The sequence below is a fragment of the Lepisosteus platostomus genome, chromosome 1 (assembly GCF_059453375.1).
Source record: "Lepisosteus platostomus isolate fLepPlt1 chromosome 1, fLepPlt1.hap1, whole genome shotgun sequence".
In the NCBI taxonomy this organism is placed as follows: Eukaryota; Metazoa; Chordata; class Actinopteri; order Semionotiformes; family Lepisosteidae; genus Lepisosteus; species Lepisosteus platostomus.
Window position 1 is genome coordinate 67,250,125 of NC_142611.1, and position 27,838 is coordinate 67,277,962.

General features: G+C 47.1%; 1 protein-coding gene and 1 long non-coding RNA gene across 10 annotated transcripts in view; one reads left to right on the forward strand and one right to left on the reverse strand.

The window, feature by feature from the left end:
- The window catches only part of rapgef3 (Rap guanine nucleotide exchange factor (GEF) 3), a 53,061-nt gene that overhangs the window by 23,037 nt on the left and 2,186 nt on the right, over window positions 1–27,838 (reverse strand). Inside the window, exons 1-2 of one of the 4 annotated variants that reach the window (XM_088633766.1) lie at window positions 22,725–22,859; window positions 9,743–9,787 (exon numbers count right to left, since the gene is read on the reverse strand). In XM_088633766.1, coding sequence (XP_088489892.1) covers window positions 9,743–9,787; window positions 22,725–22,814 — 135 coding nt within the window. In that variant the 5' untranslated portion in view covers window positions 22,815–22,859. Of the gene's footprint in view, window positions 1–9,742; window positions 9,788–18,416; window positions 19,532–22,724; window positions 22,860–27,838 lie in introns of those variants that run through there. The other 3 variants (XM_088633767.1, XM_088633764.1, XM_088633768.1) reach the window with 3 other exon arrangements.
- LOC148678542 (uncharacterized) lies at window positions 19,724–26,351 on the forward strand. 6 transcript variants are annotated; one of them, XR_015939202.1, is made up of 4 exons: window positions 19,724–21,034; window positions 22,038–22,101; window positions 22,683–22,834; window positions 24,375–26,351. It is a non-coding gene; the product is annotated as an uncharacterized LOC148678542 (long non-coding RNA). The 6 variants fall into 6 exon arrangements; XR_015939203.1 differs by having other exon boundaries at window positions 19,724–21,028; XR_015939204.1 differs by having other exon boundaries at window positions 19,724–20,916.

The following is a 27,838-nucleotide window of genomic DNA, read 5'->3' on the forward strand; positions in this document are numbered from 1 at the left end:
ATGTGGAATAAACGGTGAACGGAGGATGTTTGAAATACAACAGAATTGCAGACTTTAAAATTAAGAAAGGCCATGAAAATATTTTTGTACAACCTCAAGCCTACAAAAAGATATTAAGTCATGAGCCGCTTTTTGAATTTGGTTTGGTTGAGCATCCCACAATCTTCTCGCCATGCACAGGTTCATTTCATCCTAGACTGCGTGCCAAAGTAACTAATGCAGCAACAATAGCAGGAATGTTTTAATTACGGGGCTGCATTCTTAAGCCAGGGGTCGGGCTGGAGAACGTGCAGGCAGCAAGCTGTGGAATGGCTCCTGTCAGCTGGGCTCTCGTCCGCATCAATATCTAAATTCCAGCATGAGAGCTGTTCCCTCCCCCGGTCCCTGTAGGCCCCGACTGGGACTGGCACTGGGATTCTGTCTGATCTTCGGACCTCCCTGCGGGCCTCTTCCTCGCCTGGGCCCCTGCCCCACAGCTCAGCCTCCTCTCCCAGGCAGACAAGCCTGGCGTGGGTCATGGGCAGGAGAAATCCCCTGGGCGAGCCCAGCCCGCTTTCTCAGAAGAGAAAAACATTATCCAGCCTGTGAACCATCTGCTGGCACCTTAACCCACCAGAACGCTCTGCCTGAGGGTCTCTCCTCTCCTTAACCCCTTCAGTGCCTAATGAGGAGCATGGCCAGCTCCCTTACATGACAGAACAGACCCCGTCAGCTGGCTGTGTACTCTACATTCAAAGCACAGTTTGGCCAATTTAATCAAATTCTAACCAAAGCTGATCCTGTCCTATCTTTGCTGCTTGTCACGCTGCCTCAAGAGCTAGAAATTACTTTCGAAGTGCGCCCTGGATGTTTTGTGTCTGCTTAAATGAATTTACTCCTTGAATTCCTTGATAACTGCAGCTCCCACTGTGCTGCACTGTCAAAGGCACATGGCTGCTCACTCCCAAGAGGCTGTGTGGAGTTACTTTGATGGATCTTTTCACCCTTATCGGTCTAGTGTAGGGCTGCAGGAGTGGACCAGTACTGCATTGTTCTTTAGGACAACTTCACGGTGTGTGACCAACATTGTTAGGTCACATTAAATAAAAAGAGGATAAGGATTTAACAATAAATCGCTTCAGAGCTGGCTGTAATCGATCGTACAACACAATGATCACAACTTACACCAAGCTGCGGTTTGGATGTTTGCTATCCAACAGCCAGGCGAAATAACAGATCACCTGCATGAGAAAAGGAAGCAGCTGATGCATTCACAGTCATTGTCTCTCGCCTTGTAGGACAACAAAAACCAATTCATTCTGAGCATGTCAGGTGTCTGTCCTTTATGTGAATGACACAGTTTAAAACAAAAACTTGCTTTGTTCCCTGATAGCTGGGAGTCTGTCGCACCAACATCTCATCCTTTTTAGAGTGTCATGTGGCAGAGGAACTGAGAGTAAAGTACAATAGGGCTGAGCCAAAGTTCAGAATCACCGATTACATACACGTCCCATCAATCAAATGATTTAGATGTTAATAATTTAGCATGAGGGCACAATTCTACTGGAGATGACTTGTCAAACAGCAATGTGAATGATAACCTATGTTGCTAGAAGATCAAGAAAAAAACTGGGAAGATGACTGATGAGAGTTGGCCATTTAGCCTATCTAACTCGATTGATTGCTAGTAGCCAATTAGTCTGAGGATCTTATCTAGCTGTTTCTTGAATGAAGCCAGGGTATGTGTTTGAATAGCATGGCTGGATGGCTTGCTGTATGCTCCTGCAACTCTTTGTGTACAAGTGCTTCCATTTTTCAGCTTTAAATGCACATCCTCCTAGTCTACAATTGTGTCCTGTGGTTTGTGTTTCTTGGCTGAATCTACAGACTCTGATTTGTCTATGTGAATCAATCAAGCACTAAACCAGAACTCTCCAGCTGTGGTCACAGAGGCCCTGTCCCACAGAGAACTTCAGTTTCTAAAGACTGCAGTGACCATTGTTCTTAATAAAACATTGCATTTGGTTAAATGATCAATAAATTACAACTCATCACAATCATTAGAAAAGGGCAACTTAGAGTGTGATCCTACAGTTAGGGCAACATACAATAAAGTGATCTGAGTGCAACTGTAAGAATATCATTCTTCCATCTCTGAAATATTCCAAGACTATGTACTAAGTTGTCCAAGACCGTAGAAGAGACGCTGCTCAATGCATTTGTCTTTTCTAGAATTGATTAGAACAACGCCCTGTTCACTGGAGTATCTAAGTCCACACTGAAAAAACTTCAGTATGTCCAGAATTCAGCAGCCAGAAGCCTCACCAGGTTGCATGCTTAAAGTGATTACATTACTCCTGTCCTGGAGTTCTTGCACCAACTTCCTATTAGGTTTCATATCGACTTTAAGGCTCTGCATGGTTGGACACCTCAGGACCTGTCTGATTTATTACCTTCCTACTCCCCACCTTGCAAACTTCTTTCGTCTGACTCGGGTCTCCTGTGTGCCCCAAGCTTGCCTCTATTCTGTGGCTGACAGGGCCTCCTCCTGCTGTGCCCCAGAGCTCTGGACCTCTGTCCTCCAGGATATCACACAATCACCTTTCCCAAGCACTTTCAAATCCAGACTCAAAACCTTCTTCTTCAGAAAGCCTTTTATCTAATTGGTGTCTGTGTCTGGTCCTGGCATCTTCTAATCTACTGCATTTTCTAATCCCTAGTCTTAATTTGTGCTAATTTTGTTATCTCCCATCTTTGTAAACTGTTTTCTTTTGTCCTGTTTATTCACTTTTCCTGTACAGATAAGAAGCTACTTTTAAAGGCACTGCATACAGTTATTATTATTATTATTATTATTGTTATTATTATTATTATTACTATTACTATTATTATTTTTTTATTAAGGATTTTATAGTGCACTGAACTGACTGAAGGGGAAATACTCCAGGAATTCAAAATCTGTATTGGAACTGCATGGCTTTCAAACTGGAAGCTCGACTGACAGGACTGACAGGGCACGTCAAGGAATGTCAGGGTGACTCACGAGTGTTTGTCATTGATCCCCACCAATCACAGAAGCGAGAGTCATGCTGGAAGAGCTTCATGCGTGACATTTTTGCAAAGTCGCTTTTCCTGTGCCCTGGAGAGTTCGGATGTTTCCCATGGTTCAGGGGCAGATGTGGTTAGAAGATGCAGGTGGGACACACTGAAAGGGCTTCGTTCTCTGCATTCCTGTGCTTAGTATTCATGTTTTGAGCTCTGTGCGGATTGAAGTTATTCACTATTTGGTACAAAACCAACAGCCAAAATATGCCATCATACGACACTGCCATCACTTCTGATTAATCAGACTAGATCCTACAATATTTAATACCAGCGGCTTGGAAACAGACGCACACATTTTGTGCGTGTCCATTATGTGCTTGTCCCTATCTGCAGTGCAATCCTCATTCTAGTGCTTGAAATTCCACTGCACCTCCAGACCAAACAGAGAAAACACTCAGCCACACTCTGCCTCTGCATCACTGACCTCCTTGATAACACATACAGTTGGGGTTCCGACATCTGTGAGTTTAAAAAGGCGCCGTCCTTCGGCTGAGACATAAAACCGAGGTCCTGACTCTCTGCGGTCATTGAAAAATCCCAGGGCATTTCTCAAAAAGGCCTATACCAGTCATGGCCTCCTAATAATCCCCCTCTCTGAACTGGCTTCATCACTCTGTTCTCTTCCCCACTGAGAGCTGCTGTGTGGGGAGCGTACTGGTGCACTATGGCTGCAGTCACATCATCCAGGTGGGGCTGCACATTGGTGGGGATGAAGGGGAGTCCCCATTATCATGGGGACACGGGGCTCTTGGATGGCGGATGGACAGAGTGGAGTGAAACTGAGTCGAAGGTTATCAAGCACAACTTTCAAACTTTTTAGCAGCGTAACAGACGAGAACTGTGAGAAATCTAGCGGGTGGGCGAGCCTCCCCTGCCCCCTGCCCTCTGCTCAAGTACCCACTACCCAGCACCCGCCTCCCAGCCTGCTCTTGTTTCTGTATGGCAGCGATTGTTACCGACACCCCCAGCTCTGTGTCAGCGGTGTGGGAATATGACAGGCCGCAGGCGACTCTAGAGGCTCTCTGACAGTCTTATTGCCCGTTTCATTACAGTGGGAAATACCGATCACAGAGCAGGGACAAAGCTGGGAGGGTAGACTGAGAAAGTGCAGGCAGAGGGGGGATTCTCCGAGAGGGATTTCAGCTGATTACTATAAAAGTTTGTGATTACTGCTGTTTTAGCTGATCAGTGATGTTTTAATTAACTTAAATAAACAACAAATTATCATATAAGGGAGGTTTACTTATGTCTTTTAACCATAAACACTAAATGCTTTAGTACTGTATCATATGCCAGTATGGGGTGGACTTGGTTATATGTGATGTGGCTATTTGCGATGGTTCACTAGACTGACCCTCCTATACAATACAACAGCTACCTTTAGAAAGGCCTTGCTTTCACTACTGTATAAAAGGCAATTCCACTTGTTCTAAAGTGTGAAAGTCATTCTTTTCCCTCTCTGATTAGATAAATAGATAATACTTTATTAATCCCGCAGGGAAATTGATGTGTTACAGCAGTCCAGCCCAAGACAAGCAAAACAGACATCAGAATAGTTATAAAACAAAGACAACAAAATAAATAAAAGTAACTAAATACATAGGTGTGTGGAAAATGTGCTGATCATAGTCACTGTAAAAACAATATAATGTGTGCAAAATTTGCATAGGTTTATACAGACTGATTGTCCAAAAAGTACAATGGAGTAAACATGCTGTCCATAGAGGAGCAAATGAAGGGCTAACAGTCCTAGCCTAGGGCAGCGTTATATTACAATAGTATCTTCTTGATGGGGGGAACACCGTGACAGATAATGTGGTACAATCCCACAGGCGTACCCAGACATCGAGATTCTGTGACATTTTTTCAATTCAATTTCAATGCAATTCAAGATTCATCCTCTGGGGGAAATTAGATAACATTACCAACAGAGCTGATACAAAACTGTTTCAGGAGATTTTACATTGTTTGAGAGAGATATTGCAGAGGGGATGAAAGACTTCCTAAGTGTTACTTTTACACCTGGGGACACAGAGACATCACCCAGATGGGAGTAGTGTAAGTACACAATGGAGGGGGCGAGACACACACTGATGTAATTGTTCGTGACAGTGGTGTGATGTGATTGTTTGCACATGATTACCATGACCAGGCACCTCCTTGCGATAAAAACTAAAAGGCAGACTGTTCTGTTGTCCATGGTTATAGATTACCTAGGACATAGGTTAGGACATAGGATCCAAAGCCATTAATCTTAATTAATTTGGCTGCCACTTTTATCCAATGATATAATCAAGTGATTTAACATTTGGGCCCACTTGCACAGATGGGCATTTTGCTAGAGCAGTCTCAGTGAAGTACTTCGACCAAGGAAACAACGGCAGATCAAAACCCAAGATTTGAACCTACAGTACAACCTTCCAGTTACAAGTCCCAAAACGTGTCTGCTGCTCCACATAGCTATCTCCATTATTCTGCAAAGCTCTGATCCCTCGCTATAAAACCAACAAACACAAAATGAAAATTCACATGGCTTGATTAAGAGAACCATCTCATTTACGTCAGGCTTAGGAGAAGGTGCAGACAAATCTTATTAAATCGGTGCCTTCCTGTCAAAGGAATCAGAGGTTTCTGTACTGCAGAAGTACTGTCTTTTTGTAACCCCTGGTCACTCATATTTCTCCTAGGCCAGGCACGTGTTCTTGCAGAGATGTTTTGATAAAGACAGTGGGTTCGCTTTCTGCAAAATTATTTTTCTTTGTAGTAACCTGGAGATAAATAAGAAGTACTGGGAGTCTTGCATCAACCCCATGACTTCAGGAGGGATTCTGGGAATGCATGTCCAAAGAGGAGGAAAAAAAAAAGAAGAAAAACACACTGTGGTTCCTTGGATACAGAATTCCTCGGAATCCTGTGTGTTAGGATAAGACAACCAAAGTGGAAAGATTGCAACGGCTCAATGAGCTCTGTTCAGCAGGACATCAGGACATCAGCGCTAACCGGGCCTCTTCGAAATGCCGAAACAGGACTGCCTTTGTGTGCAAGAGCGGAGTCACGCGTGCTGTGCCGGAGAGTGGGATCTGTTATTGGACGGAAAATACAAAACAAAACCAGAACACAATGGGTGGCAACAGCCTGTGCTGCTGGAGCCTAACCCGGCAAGCAACGGGCGCAAGGCCGGACACACCCTGGACAGGATGCCAGGTCATCGCAGGGCACACACAGCTTTGCCTTCACCTGCGCTGGCCAATACCACTCTCACAGGGCCACACGACACCTGCCAGTAAATGCTCTTGCTGTGATCTAGCCAGCCCTTCATTCAGCTCGACACAAGCAGGGCGTGCTCTCCTCTTTGCATTGACTGGAAAAGACTTTGCTCTGCAGCACCACAAAGTGACACGCAGAGAATTAAAACTCCAAACAACGCAATCCCTCCCTGCCAATTCTTTTTCAATTTGTTTGATAGCGGACAGTTCTTTGAGGAGTTTAACAAGGGGGCATCTGTAAACAGACTGAATGGTTTTTACTTTGCCTTTCTTCAGGTGTGTCTTGAGCAAATTATTTGATCTTGTCATTAAGATACTGGTAGATTGCAGATTATCAAATCACATTCTAGAGTGCATAACAAGATAATTTGAATAGGACTTCATATTACTATATTATACTATGTATACAGTACACATACAGTATGTATACATGAATCACGTCATAGAAGTGTCAATAATCTGTTTGCAAGTGACCTCTATAAATAATTAATTCATTATTACCAAAAGGGAGATCTAATGTTTTGCAGATGTACTGTAAGATTTGGGGATAACGGTGTCTCTGATGTTGTATGCCTGCATAAATCACCATTTTCCTCCCCAGAGCTACAGACTTACAAAGTTATCTGCAATCATATTTCAGGAGTGACACCAAAGGATCGTTTAAGAGGCGGATGAGGCAGGAGATGAGCACACACACAATGCCAGCCAGGCCTAACCTGAGAGTACAGGCAGCTGCAGATGGCTTTGCTGTAAGATGTCGTAATGCTTGACGCTCAGGCACAAGTGCTAGGGTGAGGAAACCTACATTGTATCTGCCTGTACTGACAATCTCATTATCCTGAGAGCATTAAGCTCCTTTTCTTCCAGCATGTAGGAGTAAAACTGACTCGCAGCCAACGTGCAACAAAGATCTTGTCAGAAAAACACCACCCCGCTTGTACTTGCGTGCTTTGGCTGCAAGCCGGCACGGTGGTGCTATAAACCTGTGCAGCGTGTAAACAGCTGCCCCGGCCAGACCGTGCACACTGCAAGCTCAAATCAGCACCCCCCAGAGTGCAACAGCACTCCCAGCTCTTATGAACCCCTCTGACGTTTTGAATATTGCAACTTGGCTGTTGGATTACATGTGGCGCGGGCTGTAAGGAGGTGCAACAATGACACTTTTGAGCTTCGGAGTCTGTGCTTCAAGATTAATCACGCATGAGCAGACTGTGATTCATCAAAAAAAATCGTTATGAATACATATTCTGTTTCTGCAGTGATCGGAGGCATCAAAGGACTGTTAATTTCTCATGATGGCCTCCTGCACGCATGGGGGACAGAATACTTTCCCCAAAGTCTCGTTCACCAGAGCTGAAAGCGGTTTATTAATGAGGTTTTTGACTCCGTTGAATCACATGGCCGCCTTGTATGTTTTTCCAAATACTGCACAAACAACACACCTTCATAAATACAACAGCTACCAGCCATCTGCATCAGCCTCAGAACCTTTTCAGCCACCCTCGCTGGGATGCTCTCCAAATCGGCAGGACTCGAGACCTTCAGCGAGGTCTAATTAAAGAGGGTATTAGTCATTACCCAGCCTGCTCTTGGTGTACTGCGCTCCCACGAGTCAACATGCTAGCGAAATACGCATGTTTATTCTGTCAACATCCCTGCCTCTGCTTCTGACGAACCACTCGCAAATTAAATTTCAGCAAACAAACTGCCAAATATTCCCCTGGCCATTACCAGTCATGGCCTCCTAATAATCCCCATCTCTGAACTGGCTTCATCACTCTGTTCTCCTCCCCACTGATAGCTAGTGTGTGGGGAGAGTACTGGAGCAGGTGGCTGCTGTCACATCATCCAGGTGAGGCTACACATTGGTGAGGGTGGAGGAGAGTCTTCATTACCTATAATGCACTTTCAATTATTACTATTGTTATCATTATATTAAACCCGTTCCTACATATTCTGAAAACCTCAGATCTGGGCTACCACTGCTCCCCTTCCCACTTCTTCAGAAGCAGAGACTGGACACTCAGGCAAGCTGCTGCGCTGATCCGTGAGGCAAAGACAACTGAAGACAACAAAACCGGTTTCATTTCAGTCACCTTTTGTTTTGTCGAACTTCAGCTTATGTTTTGGAATGCAAAAAAAGTACAAGGTCCCAGTACGCTGCTATGAAGGATATATTGTATAATCAGAACTCTATGGCGCTGCTTTTTCGAAGGCACGTTATTTTTTGAAAACATCAGGGAAAACCCAACCCTGGCCATAATCAAGTGAGCTTTGCAAGCTCCGGTTCTTTGCAGGCGCCTCGCTCAGCGTCGGCCAGAGCGCTCAGAATCAGCTTGCATGTGGAACAGGGACAGCCCTGGCTCAAAGCTGTCTGAGAACGTACCCTCGGCCTGCGTCTGTGCGTGCTTGAGCCTGGGCGCAGCACGGTGAGAAGCAGCAGGCTGGAGGGTCAGATCCCAAGCTGCGGCAGGCTGGAAGCTGTGCTTATCAGAACGTGTCTGAAGCCGATTGTTCTTCCAGCACCACTGTGATAAGAGAGGGGGCGTGAGGCTGGCTGCTCCTGACGCTGGAGTGCACTTTAGACCTCTTGCCAGGGCTCGGCTGCTGCGCCTGGAATTTTACAGCCCAGACAGAAGCGGAGGAAATTACTGGGCACTAATTACAGCAGAGGGGAGGAATGAAAAAAACAAAGCAAGACCTGCACTTCCAGAGTCAACAAAGCTCGGGCAGGGCAAACAGAACTCGGGGCTCGACAATCACCGATACAGCAACACAGCATGAGCCCGTCCCTCCTTATCCCCGCTGGGATCCCTCTTGATGGGATTTCGGACTCAGTTTAAGCCTTTTTTTACCCTGGTTTTCAATCGTTCCATTTCTAAAGCTGAAACCTCACAGACCCAGACTCAAGGCAGCCGAGCGTCTGCAGCTGTGGTCTGGGAAACTACAGTCTGCCTGGTTCTACAGCGCTCCTCTGATTGAACATGCTGTGGCTTTTCAACACGTCAACTTGCAAAATCCAAGCACACAAACCAGTGAGGACCTTGTGACTCTCCAGCACAAGGGTTCAAAAGCACTGATTAGGAGGCCTAATGAAAACTGAGATCTCTTCAAGCCTCCTTCCATATCTTCAGAACTGTGGTTCTGTGGCCTGGAGTAGCCCTGCATCCTCTGTTCTTATACCAGCCGATAGATCAATACCCAGCAGACACAGAGATCCAGGGCCAGAACCGGAACCCAGAATCACTGCTTTAGAGGAAAGGCACAAAATCGTGACCGGAAAACAGGCCCATCTTCTCTTGATGGCAGTCAAGCGCTGCAGACAACGGATGGGGGCCTGCTGGAGAGGCTGTGCTTGGATCCCCCAGTGTCGTTTCCACGGCAACACTCACCTGTCTCATTGTGTCCTGGGCGTCCAGTTCCTCTGGCAGGGGAGTCTGCAGAGAGAGATGCACAGTGTTAAAACATTACAAAATAGCTAATATTTCTCCTTACCAATACTCAATATTGTCTAAAATAAAAAAGGACATTGATTTAGCCTTAGCAGAATGTTAAGTCAGTTTTTGCTAACGACGGACTTTTCCCGAGACCACTGCTGTCTCCTAGAACACATCTCTGATCTTCACACACTTGTTCACAAGAGCCGTAGCTCATGAAGTAGGAGGGGGTGAACAACCATTTCAACTTTAAACAAGCAAGATGGGAGCCCAAGGACTGGTTAGCGTGCTTTTGCTTAATTTCCTTGGAAGGTTTATTTTTCTAAAACACGATTGCCCTCTCCCAGCCCCCCCACTTCCACCCCTCTTCCCCGATATCCCCGTCTCCCTACATCCGGAAGGGCCGTCCAGCTGTGCACCCAAGTGGGATGCACATCTGGAATGACCTCACACGCTGTCCACGCTGTCCACCCTGTCTCTGGTGCTTCAGTGCATCCTCAGTGAAGACCTCCCACATCTCTAACAACAACATCCCTGCTCCAACACCACACTGCTTCTCCATGAGTGGTGCAGGAAGACTTTTATGATTTATTTACCGGGTTTGCAGTCAGCCTTATCTAAATCATTTTGAATGTCATCATAAAGTTTGCAAATGAGATGGGGTCATTCAGGGACAGCCAGCCCAGGGGTGTCAGACTCGGCTCTTGGAGGGTCTGGTGTCCTCTGGTTTCTCTTCCACCAGTGCGCCCAGTTAGAAAGTGAGCCTTAAGGTTTCATAATTGTAAATTTTCTAAACTGTCTCAAAAGTTTGTGTTATAGGTGACCATACTTTTAAATCCAGAGCAAGTTACAAAGTATGCAGAGTTTACGAATGTTCTCAGTCTCTGCCAAGTTTGTACACTAATCTCTCTGCTTCCCTCCCCTTAGGTCAGCTCTCACCCATGTGTACCACAAAAAGGTTGTATGCAGGCACAGAGAAGGATGGTTTTCCATTCACTACCTCAATATTTTTCCCCAGATAGCATGGAGCATGCATAGAATAAAGATTTGGCATCAGCACTGAAATGTTTACCAACATGCGAGGATAGGGAAAATGTTCAGGTGTGTCCAACTATAGAGGCATTTCACGAATCCATCTGTCAAGAAACAGTTTCCACCAGAAAACCTTGAATGTGTGTCCTGTACGTTTCTTTCAACTTTGAGTCACTGGGATACTGTATGTCAACTGCGGGAAAAAAAACAGTTAGGCAAAATCAGAATGAAGAAATGCCAACAACCTTGCTTCAGATTCAAGGTGCCAACCAGTACTTAATACTCAATTGTGTGATGTCTACCAATGCTGCACACACTGAAGAAAGCACATCTGGTATTTGCTCAGCACATGAGAATTATTGGATAGTTTGCAAGATTGTAAAAGACAAATGCCATAACCATCTATCGAACATTACCATTATCTGCCAGGTGTTTACCTACTCTTGAAATGTATCTAAATCATTTGGAATGTCATCTGCTGCTTCTTCCTCTCTAGTTCTATTGTAAATGAAGCCGGAGCATTTGCTGTTGAACGGGCACCTCAGATAGGCTTAGGAAACAGGAGGGCAGGTGGGCGGGTGCAGTGGGCACTGACTTCAATTCCAGACAGGGGGTGCTGTCTGTGTGGAGTTTGTATGTTCTCCCCATGTGAGTGTGGGGGTCTCCTCTTGGGTGCTCCGGTTTCCTCCCAAAGTCCAAAGACATGCTGGGAGATTAATTGGCATCTGGGAGAATTGGCCCTGGTGTGAGTGTGCATGTTCGTGTCTCTGTGTGCCCTGCAGAGGTTTTAGAAAATGTCTGGACAGAGCTCAGGGAACCTTACAAAGGAAAGAGGAGGCCATTCAACCCATCTAGTCTGCACTCTTTTGAATACCGTCTCAATATCCTTCCAATTTGTTTGTCTCCACAATATGCAAACCTATTCGGAAGGATTGTTTATTTTTAGAAAAGGTTCCTTTCCTGTCGTTCAGCTGGTTGTGTGAAAACTGTCTCTCCCTCTTGTCATGCGGGATTGGAAGTTGCTCCAAGCTCCCTGGCTTAATTTGTTTTTTACCTGTCAAAAGTAGTAATCATTGAGGCGACACCTGCTGTGCTTGTTTTGAAGCTGCAGAACCACCTGATTCAGGCAGAGCCTGACTGTAGTTTACGTTTTTCTCTGGAAGCTTTATTCAGAGGAAGCTTTGCTTAGCAATCCTGTCCCCACGGGTTCGCACAGAACTGTGGAATTCACCGGGGATGTGACAGCGTTTTCTCCCCACCTAAACACCTCAAAAGAAATAAACTAATAAAATCGTACGCTACATCATGACAAAGAACTACTGCAGTACTTAGCAGTGCTATACACTATTCTTTCCTTCACAATGCAAGACTAAGTCCATCCTAATATGAATTTTCTTGGGGATTATTCCATTTGCTACATTTGAGGTGAGGGGACTTTGAGTGACTGGATAGTTCAAGTGCTCTCTTTTTACGACATGCACCTTCGATTTTTGATGAAGGTGTGTAATGAACATGTTAAATAGGGTGCTTACATTGAGAAATAGGTAGAGTTACAATAACGATGCAGAAATAAATGTCAGACAGTGTGGTCGGTTCAGAATCACGTCCAATTGAGTCCTCTCACCTACTCTGGGTTAAGACTGAGTTATAGCTTAACTCCTGGAACAATGTTCATGTTCTTGCTTAGGAAACGAAAATACAGTACTTAACAAGACAAACACACTCTCCTAAAATTAATCTGGCACACGACGAACGCAGCTCAGGTTACATGGAAATCTTTTCATGCTCCCATGATTGTGGAGGTGACACGTCTCCTCCACAAATGAGCCGTCCAGTGTTGCAGTGTGTGTTGTTCTTAGCCTTGGGATTTCAAACCGGTGTCATCTTTTCCCGGGATCTTCCCTCTTCACTCGCTAACAGCGGAGAAAGAGAGGGAGGAGGGGATTTCAGGTCACGCAGGAGACAGCAGCCTCCACATGAGAGAAACGAAGGGGGAGTCGCCTGCAGAACAGAGCCCTTTGCAGAGAAGTTGTTCTGTAGGCTGGCTCTCTGCCTCCAGCTGTTCAACACAATGCTCCCCCCCGCCCTCCCCCTGTGTTGACGGAACAAACTCTGCTGGGAGAGCCCAGTCTCTAGCTGTCAGGAGTGGGCAGACCTTGGACTGCCACAGCTAATAACCTCCTTACTCCTGGCAACAAGAGTTTGGCTCCGACGGCCTCTAGATCTAATGAAGGGCTTCAGTATTCTGCTACTTTTAACCTCCAAACTTCCCATGAAGTATATACACAAAAGCAACCACAAACAGTATAATTGTGCAGTTCTTCAGCTGTACTTCCATGTCTTTGATATAAGTGTCTTGTGCATATCCGACTCCATCAGGAACTGCTAAATGCACAAGCTCATGCCGCCAGCCGCAATGGGGTTTGCGTCAGCTCCATTTCGTGCTTGGTGTTTTGTCATGGTTGTATTAACTCTGAAGCCAGGCAATGGCAGGGTTTCCGTATCATGGTACTGTTTATACCCCCCGTGGTGATAAGGATGCAGACAGTAAGGAAGGGGAACTGTCCGGCTATAGCAGAATAGAACAGGCTGATATTGCTTTGAATCAGACTAGACAGTGAGTCTAAAGACAAACCATGTCCTTGCCTTGAAAACATCAACTCTGAGAACACAGCATCGCTGAGGTTTCAGGCATTCTAATTTTAGAAAAAAGCTGCATACTTGCTCTGTTCATTTAATGGATGTCCTTTGAAGGTCATTCGTCACACTAGGACTCACTGTCTCTCTCCAGAAGACAGTGTAAACACATGACGTGTTGCGCCAAGCGCAGTTGCTCAGCTGGTAACCAGCGGTAAATGAGTACATCCTCATTTCCCCTTTTCCAGAGTAATTGTGCTGTTAAAAATATCCCCAGTTTCTTTAGCCTCACAGTGACTTTTGTGAGTGGGTAGCACTGAGAGACCCAGTTTCAGAGGAACACTACTTCTGGAAGGTTTTAAATACATTTGGTATCAGAGCCGCAAGGAACAGATATTCAGTTGTTTGAAACGCATGCAGCAGGACGCGTGATACCCAATGAATCGGGGAGAGATTAATGCCACAATTTCCCTGCAATTGAGTGTAGATAGCTAAACAATTCCAGAAGTACCTACTGGTACTCCCCAGGATATTCAGCACGTGTTCTTCGGTTCTAGGTCTTAATCTACTCAGTTGGAGTCATTCTAAACCCTTTCCTGTAAAATGCCACACAAATCATTAGAAGACTGCAGCATGGGTGTTCTCATGCAGGAACTAGCACTGGGTTTTGGGTGGGAGACAGGGTGAGCAAGTCTGTTCTCAGCTTTTTAAAACTCAGAATAGGTATTACTTTACGCAAAGGGCTGTGGGAGTATAGAACAAGCTACCCAGCCATGTTGTCAAAGAGGAAACCCCGAGATCTTTGGATCAATAAGCTATCAAATGGCCTCCTCACATTTAGAATCATTCTGATATGAAACCCACAGGCACAAAGCTAGGGTCCAGGCACAACTAGGGGACTAGATGGCTGTTAGACTGAGCAGCAAGGCTCAGGGTTCAGTCCCTCCCTGGGCCACTCAGGAAGAGTGCTAGACTCCCCATCTCCCCATCTCCGCACTCCCCCCTGACAGGAGTGGCTTTACGGCCTCTCTGTGCTGGGCTCGACTTGGGCTGCAGGTTACACAAGGATACAGCCGCATGCGGTGATCATTGAACTGGGTTTTCAGCCCACAGGACACTGCGAATTTAATACAGTTCATCGGCTTTTAGTATCTTTAGTAACCCTTCCTGAGAAAAGGTCCAGTCTGAAAAATGATTTTTTTTCATGCAGTAGCAGAGAGGGTTGTGCAAGGAAAGGTGTATTCTGGCGGCAATAGTATTCTCAGTTAAAAAAAAAATGTAGGTATGTCCTCTCTTGTACTGTGGCATCTCTGTGAGCATGACAAATAGTTGTCATGTCTGTGTCGCACACAGCAAGCCAGAGGAGGCCTGGTAAGCTTTAGCTGCTCAGTGATTTTAGGTCATAATTGACACCTGGGAAAAGGCGTGCCCTTAAACACAGTCTAATGGCATAAGCACTCGAGTCATTACGCAGGTATGTGCCACTCAGCTGTTTTGCACGTTCCAAACCAGATTCCTCAACGCTGACACCGCCAAGTAGACTCCTAGGGCTGTGTGCCAGGAGTCCCAGATTTTTTAGGTGTCTCATCAGCAGCCTCGGAGACTGCGGAGATCCGATCGGAGCGGCAGGGCCGGGCCTGCCACAGGTGACGCGCGGCCTGACGCCAGCAGAAGCCTTCACGCCGTCCTCGGGGTGGCGGCTTTCGAAGAAAGGCGTGGGCTCCGCCAGCAAGTCAAGTGCGTCATTTCACCTCGACATGAGAGCTGTCAGAGGAGCTCTGTCGCTCTTCTCCGTTAATATGGAGGCGAAAAGCAGGAAGCACAGAGCTACTGGAGATCCCCAGTCAAGCTCCTGTCAGGACCCACGCAGACGTTCAGCTGAGACACCAGCCCAACACAATCTGCCTCCAAGGGTGTGAAGTAGATATTACACTGAATGTGCAGCATGTGAGTACTCGCTCTCAGTGAGGAAACAAGCAACTAACCAGGACCCCCCACTTGATCTTTATAAAGATCACTTTATTGGCCATATACAATTTCTTGTATCAGGAATTTGTGGTGGGGTTAGATAGATAAGACTTTATTAATCCCATAGGGAATTAATAGTTCTGATCAGGTTCTGATGTTTGTTTCCCCCTGTGAGCCCGTACAGGTAGCAGATCGGTTTTAAAGGCTTTTCCCCGCTGGGGTTTCCGAGCCCCAGGTTCAGCTTGGAGTGTGCGCTCTCTCGCTGGCCCCCCGCCCCACGGTGCCTGCCCACACCCTGGGGAGTCTTCCCAGGTACCTTCATCACTCACGATTTAGCGTGGTCCCAGCATCTAACTGGAGCTACAAAGAAGGCACAGCAGCGCCTTTCTCAAACAGGTGGAAGAATTTGGTCTGTCTTCAGATGTCCTGACCACATTCTCCAGGTGCGCTCTTGAGAGTGTGCTCACATGTGGGATTACAGTGTGGTCTGGCAGCAGCTCGTTGTCTGACTGGAAGGCGTCACAGGGGGTGATCAGGTCGACCTCCGGTAGTCCATCACTGGAGCACAGCTCCTCTCTGTTGTGGACATTTTTACAACTCACTGTCTCAGGAAGGCTGGACGTATCGCTAAGGATACCAGCCATCCTGGTTTCTCACTTTTCTGCCCCCTTCCCTCTGGTAATCGTAAGGCATAAACTTCCAGATTCAGAGACAGTTTCTTCCCACAAGCTGTCAGATTCCTACCCCTGGCTCACACTGGTGTGTTTTTTTAGGTTGTATGTTATTTAACTTGTTGCTGCTGCTGCTCAGTGTTTTGCCGATTCCTTTAATGTCTTTGTATAGGAGCCTACATGCACATAAGCATTTTACTGCACTTGTGCACATGCCAGCAGCCATATCACCCTGCAACTCACAACTGGCAACCCACTGAAGCTAAGCAGGTGTGAGCCTGGTCAGTACCTGGATGGGAGACCTCCTGGGAAAAACTAAGGTTGCTGCTGGAGGAGGTGTTAGTGGGGCCAGCGGGGGGCGCTCACCCTGCGGTCCATGTGGGTCCTAATGCCCCAGTATAGTGACGGGGACACTATACTGTAAACAGGCGCCGTCCTTCGGATGAGATGTAAAACCGAGGTCCTGACTCTCTGTGGTCATTAAAAATCCCAGGGCGCTTCTCGAAAAGAGTAGGGGTGTAACCCCGGTGTCCTGGCCAAATTTCCAATTGGCCCTTACTAATCATGGCCTCCTAATAATCCCCCTCTTTGAATTGGCTACATTACTCTGCTCTCCTCCCCACTGATAGCTGATGTGTGGTGAGCGTTCTGGCGCACTATGGCTGCCGTCGCATCATCCAGGTGGATGCTGCACATTGGTGGTGGTGGTGGAGGGGAGTCCCCATTACCTGTAAAGCGCTTTGAGTGGAGTGTCCAGAAAAAAGCGCTATATAAGTGTAAGCAATTATTATTATTATTATGACAAATAAACTGAGCTGAGCTGAGAGGCAGACCCGAGTGGGTCTCTCATCTCTCAGCCCCTCTCATCTGCCCCCGACGGAGCAGGACGAGCCCGGGAACGGGGGAGTGAGGAGGAGGCAAACTTTCCACCCCCTGTGCTTTATCATCTCGCACTTCAGCGGGAGCCAGCAGGGACCGGTGAGGAGGTGGCTGCTTGCACCATGCTGCATTCGAGCACAAAAACTGCATTCAGAACCCCCGACTGACGACTGATGCCATTGCCATGTCTAAACTTACAACACAGACCGTACTGCTTTAACAACAGGCCCACAACCTGCTCCACTAACACCCGCCTTGATCAGCTCTCATCTCTGCCACAGTAGGTGCTAAAGGGCTTGGCTTTATGCCGTAATTGGAAGTGTAAACAAGAAGTCAGTGTAGATTAACCATTTCTTAGCCGGAGTGCTGACTCCTTCCACGCGTTGCCGTCGTATTCTCAGATTTCAGCAGGAAGGGAAATGGAACAGCGTGCGTTTATTATCCAGTGCCTCAACAACAGACGACAGCCTTCGCTCTTAAGACACACAGGCAGATGAGCGAAGGCGCTTTGGTTTAGAGTATAATACTCTCAAGAAGACCGATCGCAGGGCTGTCAAACTTATAGACCCTGAGGTGTGCACGTCCGATTCTCTTCCACAGTGCAAGGCGCACGGGAAAGTCTGCAAAAACACTGGACGCTGCAGAATAAATAGTTCGGAAATGTCATCATCGTGCTTTGTTTTTTCCCGTGTTCTTTCTAATTGAACTTATCTCATGCAACTGTTATAATCGCGATACTATCGTTTTCAGTTTATTAACCACAAATTGCTTGTTTTCCCTACAGTCTAGTGCAGGAATGCTCTAGGAAAACACTGACAGCGAGGCAAACATCGGAAAGTAACCCAAGCGCGTTAGAGGTGGCCACATCAGCGTAAACTAAGGACCTATAAAAACGACCTGCACACAACATAGACGCGGTGTTATTAAAAATGAACGATGTATTGTAGGACATAGAAAATGGATGTGATCATAAGCTGAGAGTTTCTGAAACTGTCGGGGCTTCTTTATACGGTAGGACTTGTAATGCGCTCCCGCCCCGGTGAGGGTTTCAGAACCGATGTGTTAGTTGTGGTTCAGCTGCTTCAACTCGGGCATTTAATTCCCAGATCGAAAACACCTGCTCGTCCTAAGAGCGCCTGCGACAGCAGCACGACGTCGTGGAGAAGAATCTGAGCAGGCAGCATACTGTTTACGTACCCTTCGCAAATACTCCAAGGCAAACTACTGTACGGAGACTTGCACCTTTTTCTGAACGTCACATAACTAATTGGGTCAAGTGAACGGTTTACCTTATCCGTGATTGAAAGCTGGTTCCGACACAATTTAGTATCTTCGCCGCTCCTAAATAAATCCCACACCAGACAAAATGCGTAATGTGTGTGGTGTTAGCGGGAAGCAGAGGAAAGACTGCGATTAATCCAATAATTCAAAGTAAAACGTACCCAGCTGATCCCGCGGATGGGTGAGGTGTCCGTCTCCAGCGTGCAGCGGTCTGGGTAGACACGGTAATTGTGACTCCGAAACAAATGCATTCTGGCGTCTCTTGCGTGAAAAACTTCCCCAGTTTTTGTTAACACCCGCATCCGACGTTCTTCGTGGGCACAGGGCGCCCGTGTGGCAGTGTCTCGCGGCGGGGGGACGTCCTGGCGAGGCAGGGTGTTCCACGGGGCGCCCGCATCGCCGGCAGGTAGACGGGACTCCGGCAGAAGTGTCTGCGCACTCGGCACAGCAGACTGGACGCCAGGGGCCGCTGCCGCTGCCTTCCCCGGCCCACACGCCTTCCCACCCGCCGCCTAACACACTCGCTCAGGCTCCGCTCCGCCGCGCCGAGCAACGCGAAGCACAGTAGGCGAGCGAACTGCGTGGGGGTCCGTCACAGGCGTCTTCTAATTAAAGAAGCGCCGCGTTTGGAGCTAAACGTCCCCTCCGTCGCCTCTCCGGCAGGTTGTAGCACGGGCTTGGCAAGATTAAAGCGAAATCTGGAAAACCTGTGAAAGCAATTCTTTGAAGTTCGTTCTGGAGGGCTGGGTTCCAGACAACACTAAATAATGCTTAACTGCAGCGGCAGAGCGATGCCTAAAGAAACGCTTTACAAAGGAACCACCTCACTACTTTCTCTGTTCAGCGGCTATATACATTGGTCGCGCTTTTTGCAAACGACAAATCCCAGTAATTTCTTAATTTATGTGTTATACTCTAATGAAAGCTGTTTCCATTACATACTTATTACTGTTAGTTGGCCGCTATATATATATAATGTTTATATCGAATATCTACAAAACGCGGTATTTCGAGACGCGGGAGTTTGAACTATTCCCTTTTCGCGTTCACGGGGGTTTAAAGGTGTCGACAACCCTGATGCCAGCAGCCTTAGGCGCTCAAGAAAAAGGGCAAGAAAACGCCAAATCGTGCAGGGAAATTCCACGTTACTCCTTTCCAGTTCTCGGCATCCAGTGCTCCAGTAACAGCGAGGCTCCGCTGCTGACAGAAGGCGAAAGGACACGTCCAAGAACCAGCGCAGAATTCGTCTGAATTCAGCACGTCCTGAGCTGATCTGCTGCTGCAGATGCGGAGTAAAGATGTACAGTAGACAACCGCCTGCGGGGGGTATCCGGAGCTCGTAACTCTCTGTACCTCAGACGCACACCTTGTACCAAGCAGAGCAAATATTTACAGGGCGAGCTCGGCCGCGGGACGCCGGCGCTCGGAGAAGACTCGGCCCCCACTCCGAAAATCGCCTGTTGTTGTTCTTTGCACTCTACCTGTTGACTCTGTCTTTCTTTTGTTATACAATTGTTGTTGTTGTTTTTTTTTTCTTTGTACTACTTATGTCCGAGAGCTAGCTAAATAGCTTTTCGTTATACCATATACCTGTATATGAGTATAATGACAATAAACTTGAACTTGTGAGTCTGACTTGTGAAAAGTGCTCACGCGTCACGCGTGAAATGCCCGCTGGAGCTGAAGAACTAGAAAGGCGAGTTGTGGTCTGGCGAGCTCCCGCGCACTTCTAAAATTTTACACGTGAAGCTGAAAGCTATTTTTTTATTACATTTTCGAAAAAAAGAGACGATCCCCCTTACTGGCATGTTCGGTTGAAGCACACATCTAATGCGTACCCCTAGAAAGGCGGTTGGTAAAATGCAACTTATGTTTATCCCCCGACATCGAAGATTTCAGAGGGGTACATTTTCTAGGTGTTGTGATAGGTAGGGCCATTTGCTTTGACAAGTTGAGATGTTTTAGACGGACCCGTGCAGCTAGAATGGAGTGGCAGCCCTGCAAGTTGAAACGAAGTTATCGCAGTAATTAAAGGAAAACTGGCAACCCCCCCAAGTATGCAAGTACTTTCCCTGGTCATCGTTCACCCCGCCATATTGGGGTGGAAGCGCTTTGTGAGAGCTTGGTTCATGTGCGCTGCTGCGGGCTGAGAATGGATCGGTCTGGTTCCGGATTTTAACTTCGTGTTCTGCGTTGTAACCCTGTCAGGGGGGTAAGCAGCTCCTCCCGTGCCGGGCGTTGCCACTTCTGCCCCCAGAAAGGCGGGTGGAGCCGGGTAGATAACGCGCCGGGGCGGTCAGGGGGCAGGGGAGGGTGTAACCGCAAAGCCACTAAGCCTCAATTCAGTCAGTGTTTACTGCGTCTTTAGCCTGTGTATAACCTTGGTGAATCCTCACCGCAGGTAAATATAGATACACATACGAATACCAATACTTTTTTTAAACTAAATATAGATGTTCTTTATCTTTATTTTGGGGAGAGTGGTGAGATGCATCTGTATTAGACCCTGCTCTTCTGAGGAACTACAGCGTCACACCACGGCTCTCGGGCGAGAAGAGCGGATGAAGGCGAGAAGGGTCCTTATTTTCTAAACTCGTCTCCTTGGCTTGCGGCCGGGGCAGAGCTGAGGCCCGGGGTCTCAGTCAACACACCAGGCTCCAGGTTGAGTGTACAGCTCTGTCAGAGACCGGACATGCGCTGCAGTCGAGACTGAAATGACAACAGGCCCAGAAGCAACATTGTCCCCTCAAGAAAAGTCTCCGCCCCGTGCTGAGTGCGTGTGCGTGAAGCTGGTGTTTTCAGAGCTATACCACGGTTGATTCTCCGCAGAGCTGGACGGTTGGAGGGGTAGGATGTACAATGATCAAGGCACAGTGAGGAATAAATATGCCCCCCTGTGCAGAAAGCGAGAGATTGTCGCTAAACAAACGCTAGATTTAAAGGTTCTCTTGTTTACGCCGAATTCGCTTTTTCTCAATGCAGAATATCCCAATAAGGCTGTAGAGCAGCTTATTATGAAAGTATGAAACAAGCTGCCAAGCCATGTTACCAAAACCAGCACCCTGACTTCCTCTTTTAAACCAGGCTAGATGATCCTTGGACCTTTTAGCTACCAAAAACCGAGGTGAACTGAAAATAGACCAAGTGGCTCCTTCTGGTTTTGTAGCTGTGCTTGTGTACTTCAGGAGACGAACGCCAGCATCCAGATTCAGTCCTGAAGTCCACATCCTTTATTTCCCATTCCTTTGTGCCTCTCCTGTCCTCTCTAATGGACGCTTGCGGAGAGATGAAGACAACTTGAATGAGAGGGGCACCCTCGGGACACCCCCTCGTTTTCACACCCAGCCAACGTGTCCACAGCACTGATCCGCACTTCAAACGACAGGGCTGCCAGCGTACAAAGATATACTATTATATAGATAGCGGGTGTCTATGGATTTATACAGCCACACACTGCGTCAGATCAGGGGCAAATGTTAAATTAGTTCCCAGTCGAGCAAATAATTGACTGACCTCTCTGACGGGGCTGGTGGCTGAAACTGAAGATATGAGTTGGTCTCTTTCATGTTTTGTGAGAATCTGAGACACTAGCGCTGGGACTTCTGCTTCAATCTCGCACCTCTGCACCCTTCTAAGACTCTGAGAGCACAGCTCAGAGTGGCTTAGCATAGACACTCTGCGGCCTTTATCAGAGTGACTTCCATGACATGGAAACAAGGCGATCTGAATGACCAAAACAGGCAAACTCTTACGCAACTGTTTGTTTGTTTTTTTCTGCCCAGAAATCAATAGATCGTTCTGCCTGGAGGCCCACAAGAATCTGAAAGTCTCGGGACACTGACACTGGTATGTTTTGTGTACGTGCCTGCGTGCATTGTGTATATGACCGATTTCTGATATAGGCGCAGTAAATAGTAACAGGAGATGTTAAAAAACGTACAGCCTTCTTGAAAGGCACGTGTTCATGGGGTCGTGCTGTCAGTCAGTATTTAGCTGTCGGCTAAATATTTTAGCACAGAAGGATGATGAGCCAGCCCTTGCTTTCACATAGGATAATGTGAGTTTTCTCCAAGGCCTGAGTGTGCATCAGCTTATTACTGATATGCATTCATTATATATTCACTGTATCAAAATGAGCACCTCTTAAAAAAATTCAGATGTTTTTTTTTTTTCTGGAACTGTCTTGTTTTCCCACAATCCTGTCTTTGCCTATGGTGTAAACATTAGCCTCCCACATGACTGTTGGCTCATATCCAGGCTGCCTCATGTTAGTTCACCTGTATCACAGGTGTTAGTCAAGTAGGTCTATATCTCATTAAACCAGATGCAGATGTTTGTGTCTGCTCCGTTTTGTGCTTGGTGTTGTGTCCCATTTTTATTACCCCTGTAATCTATTTTAAAGGCAGGCTCTGTATCTCCTCCTTCAGATGTTTTCCACAATTCTAATACAACAATGATTCCATTGTTACCGAAGCACAGTCGGGCTTCTCCGGGAGTTCCTGATCTGCAGAAGTTCCTGGTGTGGGCGTAGGATTTGCATGGTGCTCCGAGTCCTCCATGGTCCTCGCTGGGTTTAGAGGTGAGCGGATGACAAGCAGTTGGGTAAATGGACTGGCAGTGACTGGGGAAAAAGAGAGAAGGGGTGGGAGGAGGGGTGGACTGTTAGTTCTGAGTCTTGGTTGTCTTTTCCCTGAGAAGTGTCACCGAGCACAGAGGCCACTCAGAGGACACAGCATGCAGAGGCAGAGAACTCAGGGCGCGGGGGCCACCGGCAGTAGTGGACAGCTCTCTTGTTTTTCCCAGCACTCTTTCTTTTCTTCCCCTGCCTGTGGTGTAACACAAACAGTGGAATGACCCCAGCCATTGTGTACTTTCCTTCCTGCCCTTGGAAGTTATGTAAGACGTCCCAGTCTCCCACAGTTCCTCTTGGGGCTTTGAAACAAATCTGAGCTCTTCAGTGTCCTAGTACAGGGGGCCTTACTCAAAAGGAAACTGCGCAGACCACTGCTCTTGCATCTACATAATATTCTGGAGTTTGCAGACTTCTAATGCTATGTCTCACACTGAGAGGCCATAATGGCAGGCACAGTGGCACATCATTAAACCTGTTAGTCTGGAGCCTGCTATCAACATGCATTTATTTCCATTAGTTTGAGCATCTGTAGCATCAGCACTTTTAATGACGACACATTTCTTCTGCGTTTTGTTAGTCGAGTAGTGACTAACAGGGGAGTGTTACAGCAGTCTTGAATGGAAAAAAAAAAAGTTAATGCATTCTTTATTTGAACTGCGGCCTGAGAAAAAAAAGGCCTTTGATAAGTAAATCACAGTAATCAAAAACTTAAAAATGAGCAGAGATTTACCAAGTAGAATATTGTGCAGGAATGTTTTTAAACACTTGGGATCTGCAATTGTTTGCTGCTCTCGCAGAAGTCGTGCTGCCTGACTCATCCTGTTGCTAAACCCCTGCGCTATTGCGCTGCAGGCCGAGAATAAAGAAAGGTGGTGCCACCTACTGTAAGACCAGTACGGTATCGGTACGCTGGAATCAGCTGCCTGCTTCCCTGGCTGCCAGCCGCTGGGAGCTCAGGTGTCGACTGGAGAGCAGACACAGCGTGGCGCCAGGCCGTCACGGGGAGCGGCTGCAGAGATAACCTAATCCTGCTGGCAGTCGGTCCAGCACCGCTACTGCAGGCCCGATGGGGTGCAGTGGGGTGCACACTTTCACACTGCTATTGTATTACATAGTGCCACACAAATGAGTAGAGTAGTTAACTGCCAGATGTACATGCAATGTACATATTGTATTACAACTGTACCTACTGTATTACTGTTATACTACTGTGTTACATTCTGCCACACCAATGGTGAGGAAGGTTTCCTCACCCTGCTCTGAACCACCCCAGCTGCAATTTGATCCAATCAGAATCTGATCATTGCTGCCAAACTCCACACTTCTGCATTTTGAAATACTCCAGGAGGCGCTGGTGTGCTATATACAATGTGCAGCAATGCCAACCCGATGATACTGTTCAGTCAGTGAGCAGACCAAATGGAGTAAGGCTTTTTGTGCTTTAGAGTTCCATCCATTCATTTTCTAAGCACTTTATCCAATTCAGGGTCACCACGGGAATCGGAGCCTATCCCAGCAAGCATCGGGCACAAGGCAGGATACACCGTGGGCAGGACGCCAGTCCATTCCCGCAGACACACACACTCATGCCAGTGCCAATTTTCCCAGAAGCCAATGATCCTACCAGTATGTCATTGGACTGTGGGAGGAAACCAGAGCACCTGGAGAGGACCCATACAAAACACGAAGAGAACATGCAAACTCCACGCAGATAGATAGCACCCTGGTCTGGAACCGAACCCAGGGCCCCTGCACGGCGAGGCAGCAGGTCATGCTAACCACTGCTCCACCGTGCTGCACTGCTTCACAGTTCATGCAACCAATCTGTGACATTTGATGCTTTACCTTGTCTGATACAGATAAGTCCTACCAGACATAACTAAATGACAGCCTTGTGATTCCTGCAGTGCTTACGCTGTGTGCTCTCTTGGGGAGTTTCACACATGGGGAACATTATTTTGTCTTTACTGCCACTTCAGTGCCAAGGGGGCCGATTATTTTTCCATGTAAAAGACTGTCTCAGTGAGGACGCTAATGGCCAGTAGCTATGGCATAAACCCATATGACTGACGTTTCTTTCTGGGGTGGTGATGTAGATACAAGTGCGTGGAGAGAGAAGGAATCTGGTGTTCCTACAACTTATTGCTCTTGGGAATGTAAACAGTGGTTCTTCTGATAAAGAAGAGGCCACAGAAGGCTGAACTCTACCAGGAATGAATGCAGGAATCTGACTATGGAATTGAATAGCAAACAGAGGCACCGTACTTCTTTAAAACCACTACGTGGGTCTGTATATAAATATTTTGAACAGTCTGTTCTTCTTTAGTTTTATTTGTCTTGTCACATATTCCAATACCTGTGCCCCATAGTTGTTTCTGAGTGGGATGTTATTTTCCAGGCCTCTAAATCAATCTGATAAGAATTAATGCTGCAGAATTTTCTCAAAGCAGATCAAGTGGGGGAAAAAAAAGACAACAGGAACTGTGTTTATGTTTAAGCAGAGGGGGGGGAAAGGGACACGGACATGGTGCCACACTAATTTGTGCCCCCTCTCACATTCTGCAGCCCTACACTTGGGTCATTCTGTTCGGAACATTCTGGCATCAAATAATGTCACCAGAACAAATTGTAGAACTCCTAAATAAATTAAAAATCGAGTGGGCTCTTTGACAGATTAATGGAAGCAGAGATGCTTGTGTAGTACGAGATACCACTTTAAAGACATTGTTTAAACAGTCAGGAAATTAAAATGCTATTTTTTGCTTCTGTGCTCTCTGACGATCACAGGGGGTGAAACATACAGTATGATCACCTTTGGTTCTGCATAGATATTCAAGTTTAGGACTGCTGGAAGAAAAAAAAGATAAAAGAGTTGAACACCAAGGTGGGCTAAAACCCTCCCCAGCATGCCCTAAGGGGGGCTCGGTTTTTTGTTTTATTACAAAGCCTGTTTATTTGTTTTTCTGCCTCCCAACTGAAAAAAAAGCTTCCACAGACTGTATGAGCCTGGGTTCTGGAGGACGGGAGATAGATCTGGAGCTGACCTTCACCTTGCCAAAGATTATGGGAGCCAAGCTGCACTCCTAGTTGTGGACAATTTTTGAACAATCCATGATAAGACAGGCAGACAAATCCTGTATATCAGATTCTTCCTCATTCTGAATAAGACCTTCTTTTCTCTGGAAAACATTTTAGGATTCCCAAATGTAGATCAAATAGATTCAAATATTCATGGCTTCCTTTATTTATTAAAGCAGTACAAATTACACGGGGGTATCAGTATAAACCAATTATGCAACATCTAAGTAATGCAGTATGTGCAATATGTCATGACTACTTGTTGTTATATAATGCGTTCTGTATGTGCATACACAGACGTGATGTGTACTGTTTTTAGATGTACAGCAGCAATATATTTCGATAAAAATGTTTCTCCTAAGGGACAATAAAGCTTATCTGGTCATCGTCTTGTAAGAGTTCACACTGAATAAGTTTAAAAATATTAACCATTGTGGAAGATGTCTCCACCATGAATTTCTTTTACTTTTACCGAGTTGTTTTACTGCATTGAAACTCGCAGAGACACGATACACGTTTTAGAAAGGTGAAGGCTGACGGAATTAGCAAAAACAAAATGCAGCAGGACAGCACTTCCTATAAAGAAACCATACAGTTCTTCCAGGACTGCTGCCGTCTTTGCCTTCCTTGCAGACTGGCAGGTTTGAGTCTGCATCAGTATCTGCGTGAAACCAGCCACCCACTCTAGAAACCCCTTCATCCAGGTCAGGTTGGTAAACCCCGTCTAAGGCTCAAGACACGACGAGACCGGTAGTCGGCAGGTACCGGACAGCTAAGGGGAAGTGGGAAAGAACTTCGGAGAGAGAGTTCAAGAGTTGAACGGCAGGGGGCCGTGCTGTCCGCCCGCAGGCCGCTACCTGGTGGGTTTGGGTCAGCGTCCCTGGCCGCCGAGCCGCCCAGCATTAACAGATGCATTATCCAGCAGGCGACGGATGCGGCGCAGGAAAATTGTTGCGCGGGAAATGCTGCCACCTACCGGCAGACCCGTGTAACGGCGTAATTGCGCTCGTTTGTGTGGGATTTTGGGGTCTTGTTTTCCGCGAGTGGGCAGAGCCCGTTCTCACTATTCTCTTTTCCTGGGCCGCACCGCGGTCTCCATGCATGTCGTTTGACGTGGCATTCCTTTCCTTCGGCCGCGCTGAGTCGCTGTGCTATACCCGCAGCGTGAGTCACCCGTGACAGCGGGCGGGCCGGTTGTCTTCCCGTCCTCTGCTCCTCCTCCGCTCCGGGCTGGGAGCGGACTTGATGTCGGATGCAGGAAGGGAGGCCCGCTTCCCGCTACAGAACTCCACCCTTTTGTTTCCCAAACGCTGCCGAGCTGCGACTGCCTTTTGTATCCTTCTCTGTCTCAAGCACATTCTCTCCTCCTTCCCTATTCCCTCTTACTCCGACAGTCACTGCCCTGGTCCTGGAGGAACCCTCTGCCCTCTGCTCTCCAGACTAACCGAGCTCTTAGTCAACTAGTCAACTAGGCTAGCTGATCTCTAGCTGACCGTTAAAAGCTGCTTTTACAGCTCTTAAGAACAAATCTCATAGACATTAGTGTCAACCCCAAATCAAGATGCGGGCCTCACACCTGCCATCATTCAGGTGTGTAGGGTCCCAGTGATGGGGTCCCAGTGGAGCACAGCCCCGCTCACGTCTGGACACCTCTAAACGGACTCTGCTTAAACGGAAAACACAGCAGCGACTTCATAAGCAAGCTGAGCCCTGACTGCAGAATTTCTTCCCGGCTCTCCTGCAGCAGAGCAGAGTAACGGACTGAAAAGGTTTGATCAGACCAGCAGTTCGATGACAGGGGTCATATAACCCTTCCGGGACAGCTAGAGCCCACGACGGGTCAGGAGGAGGAGGAGGGAGAAACTGCTCCAC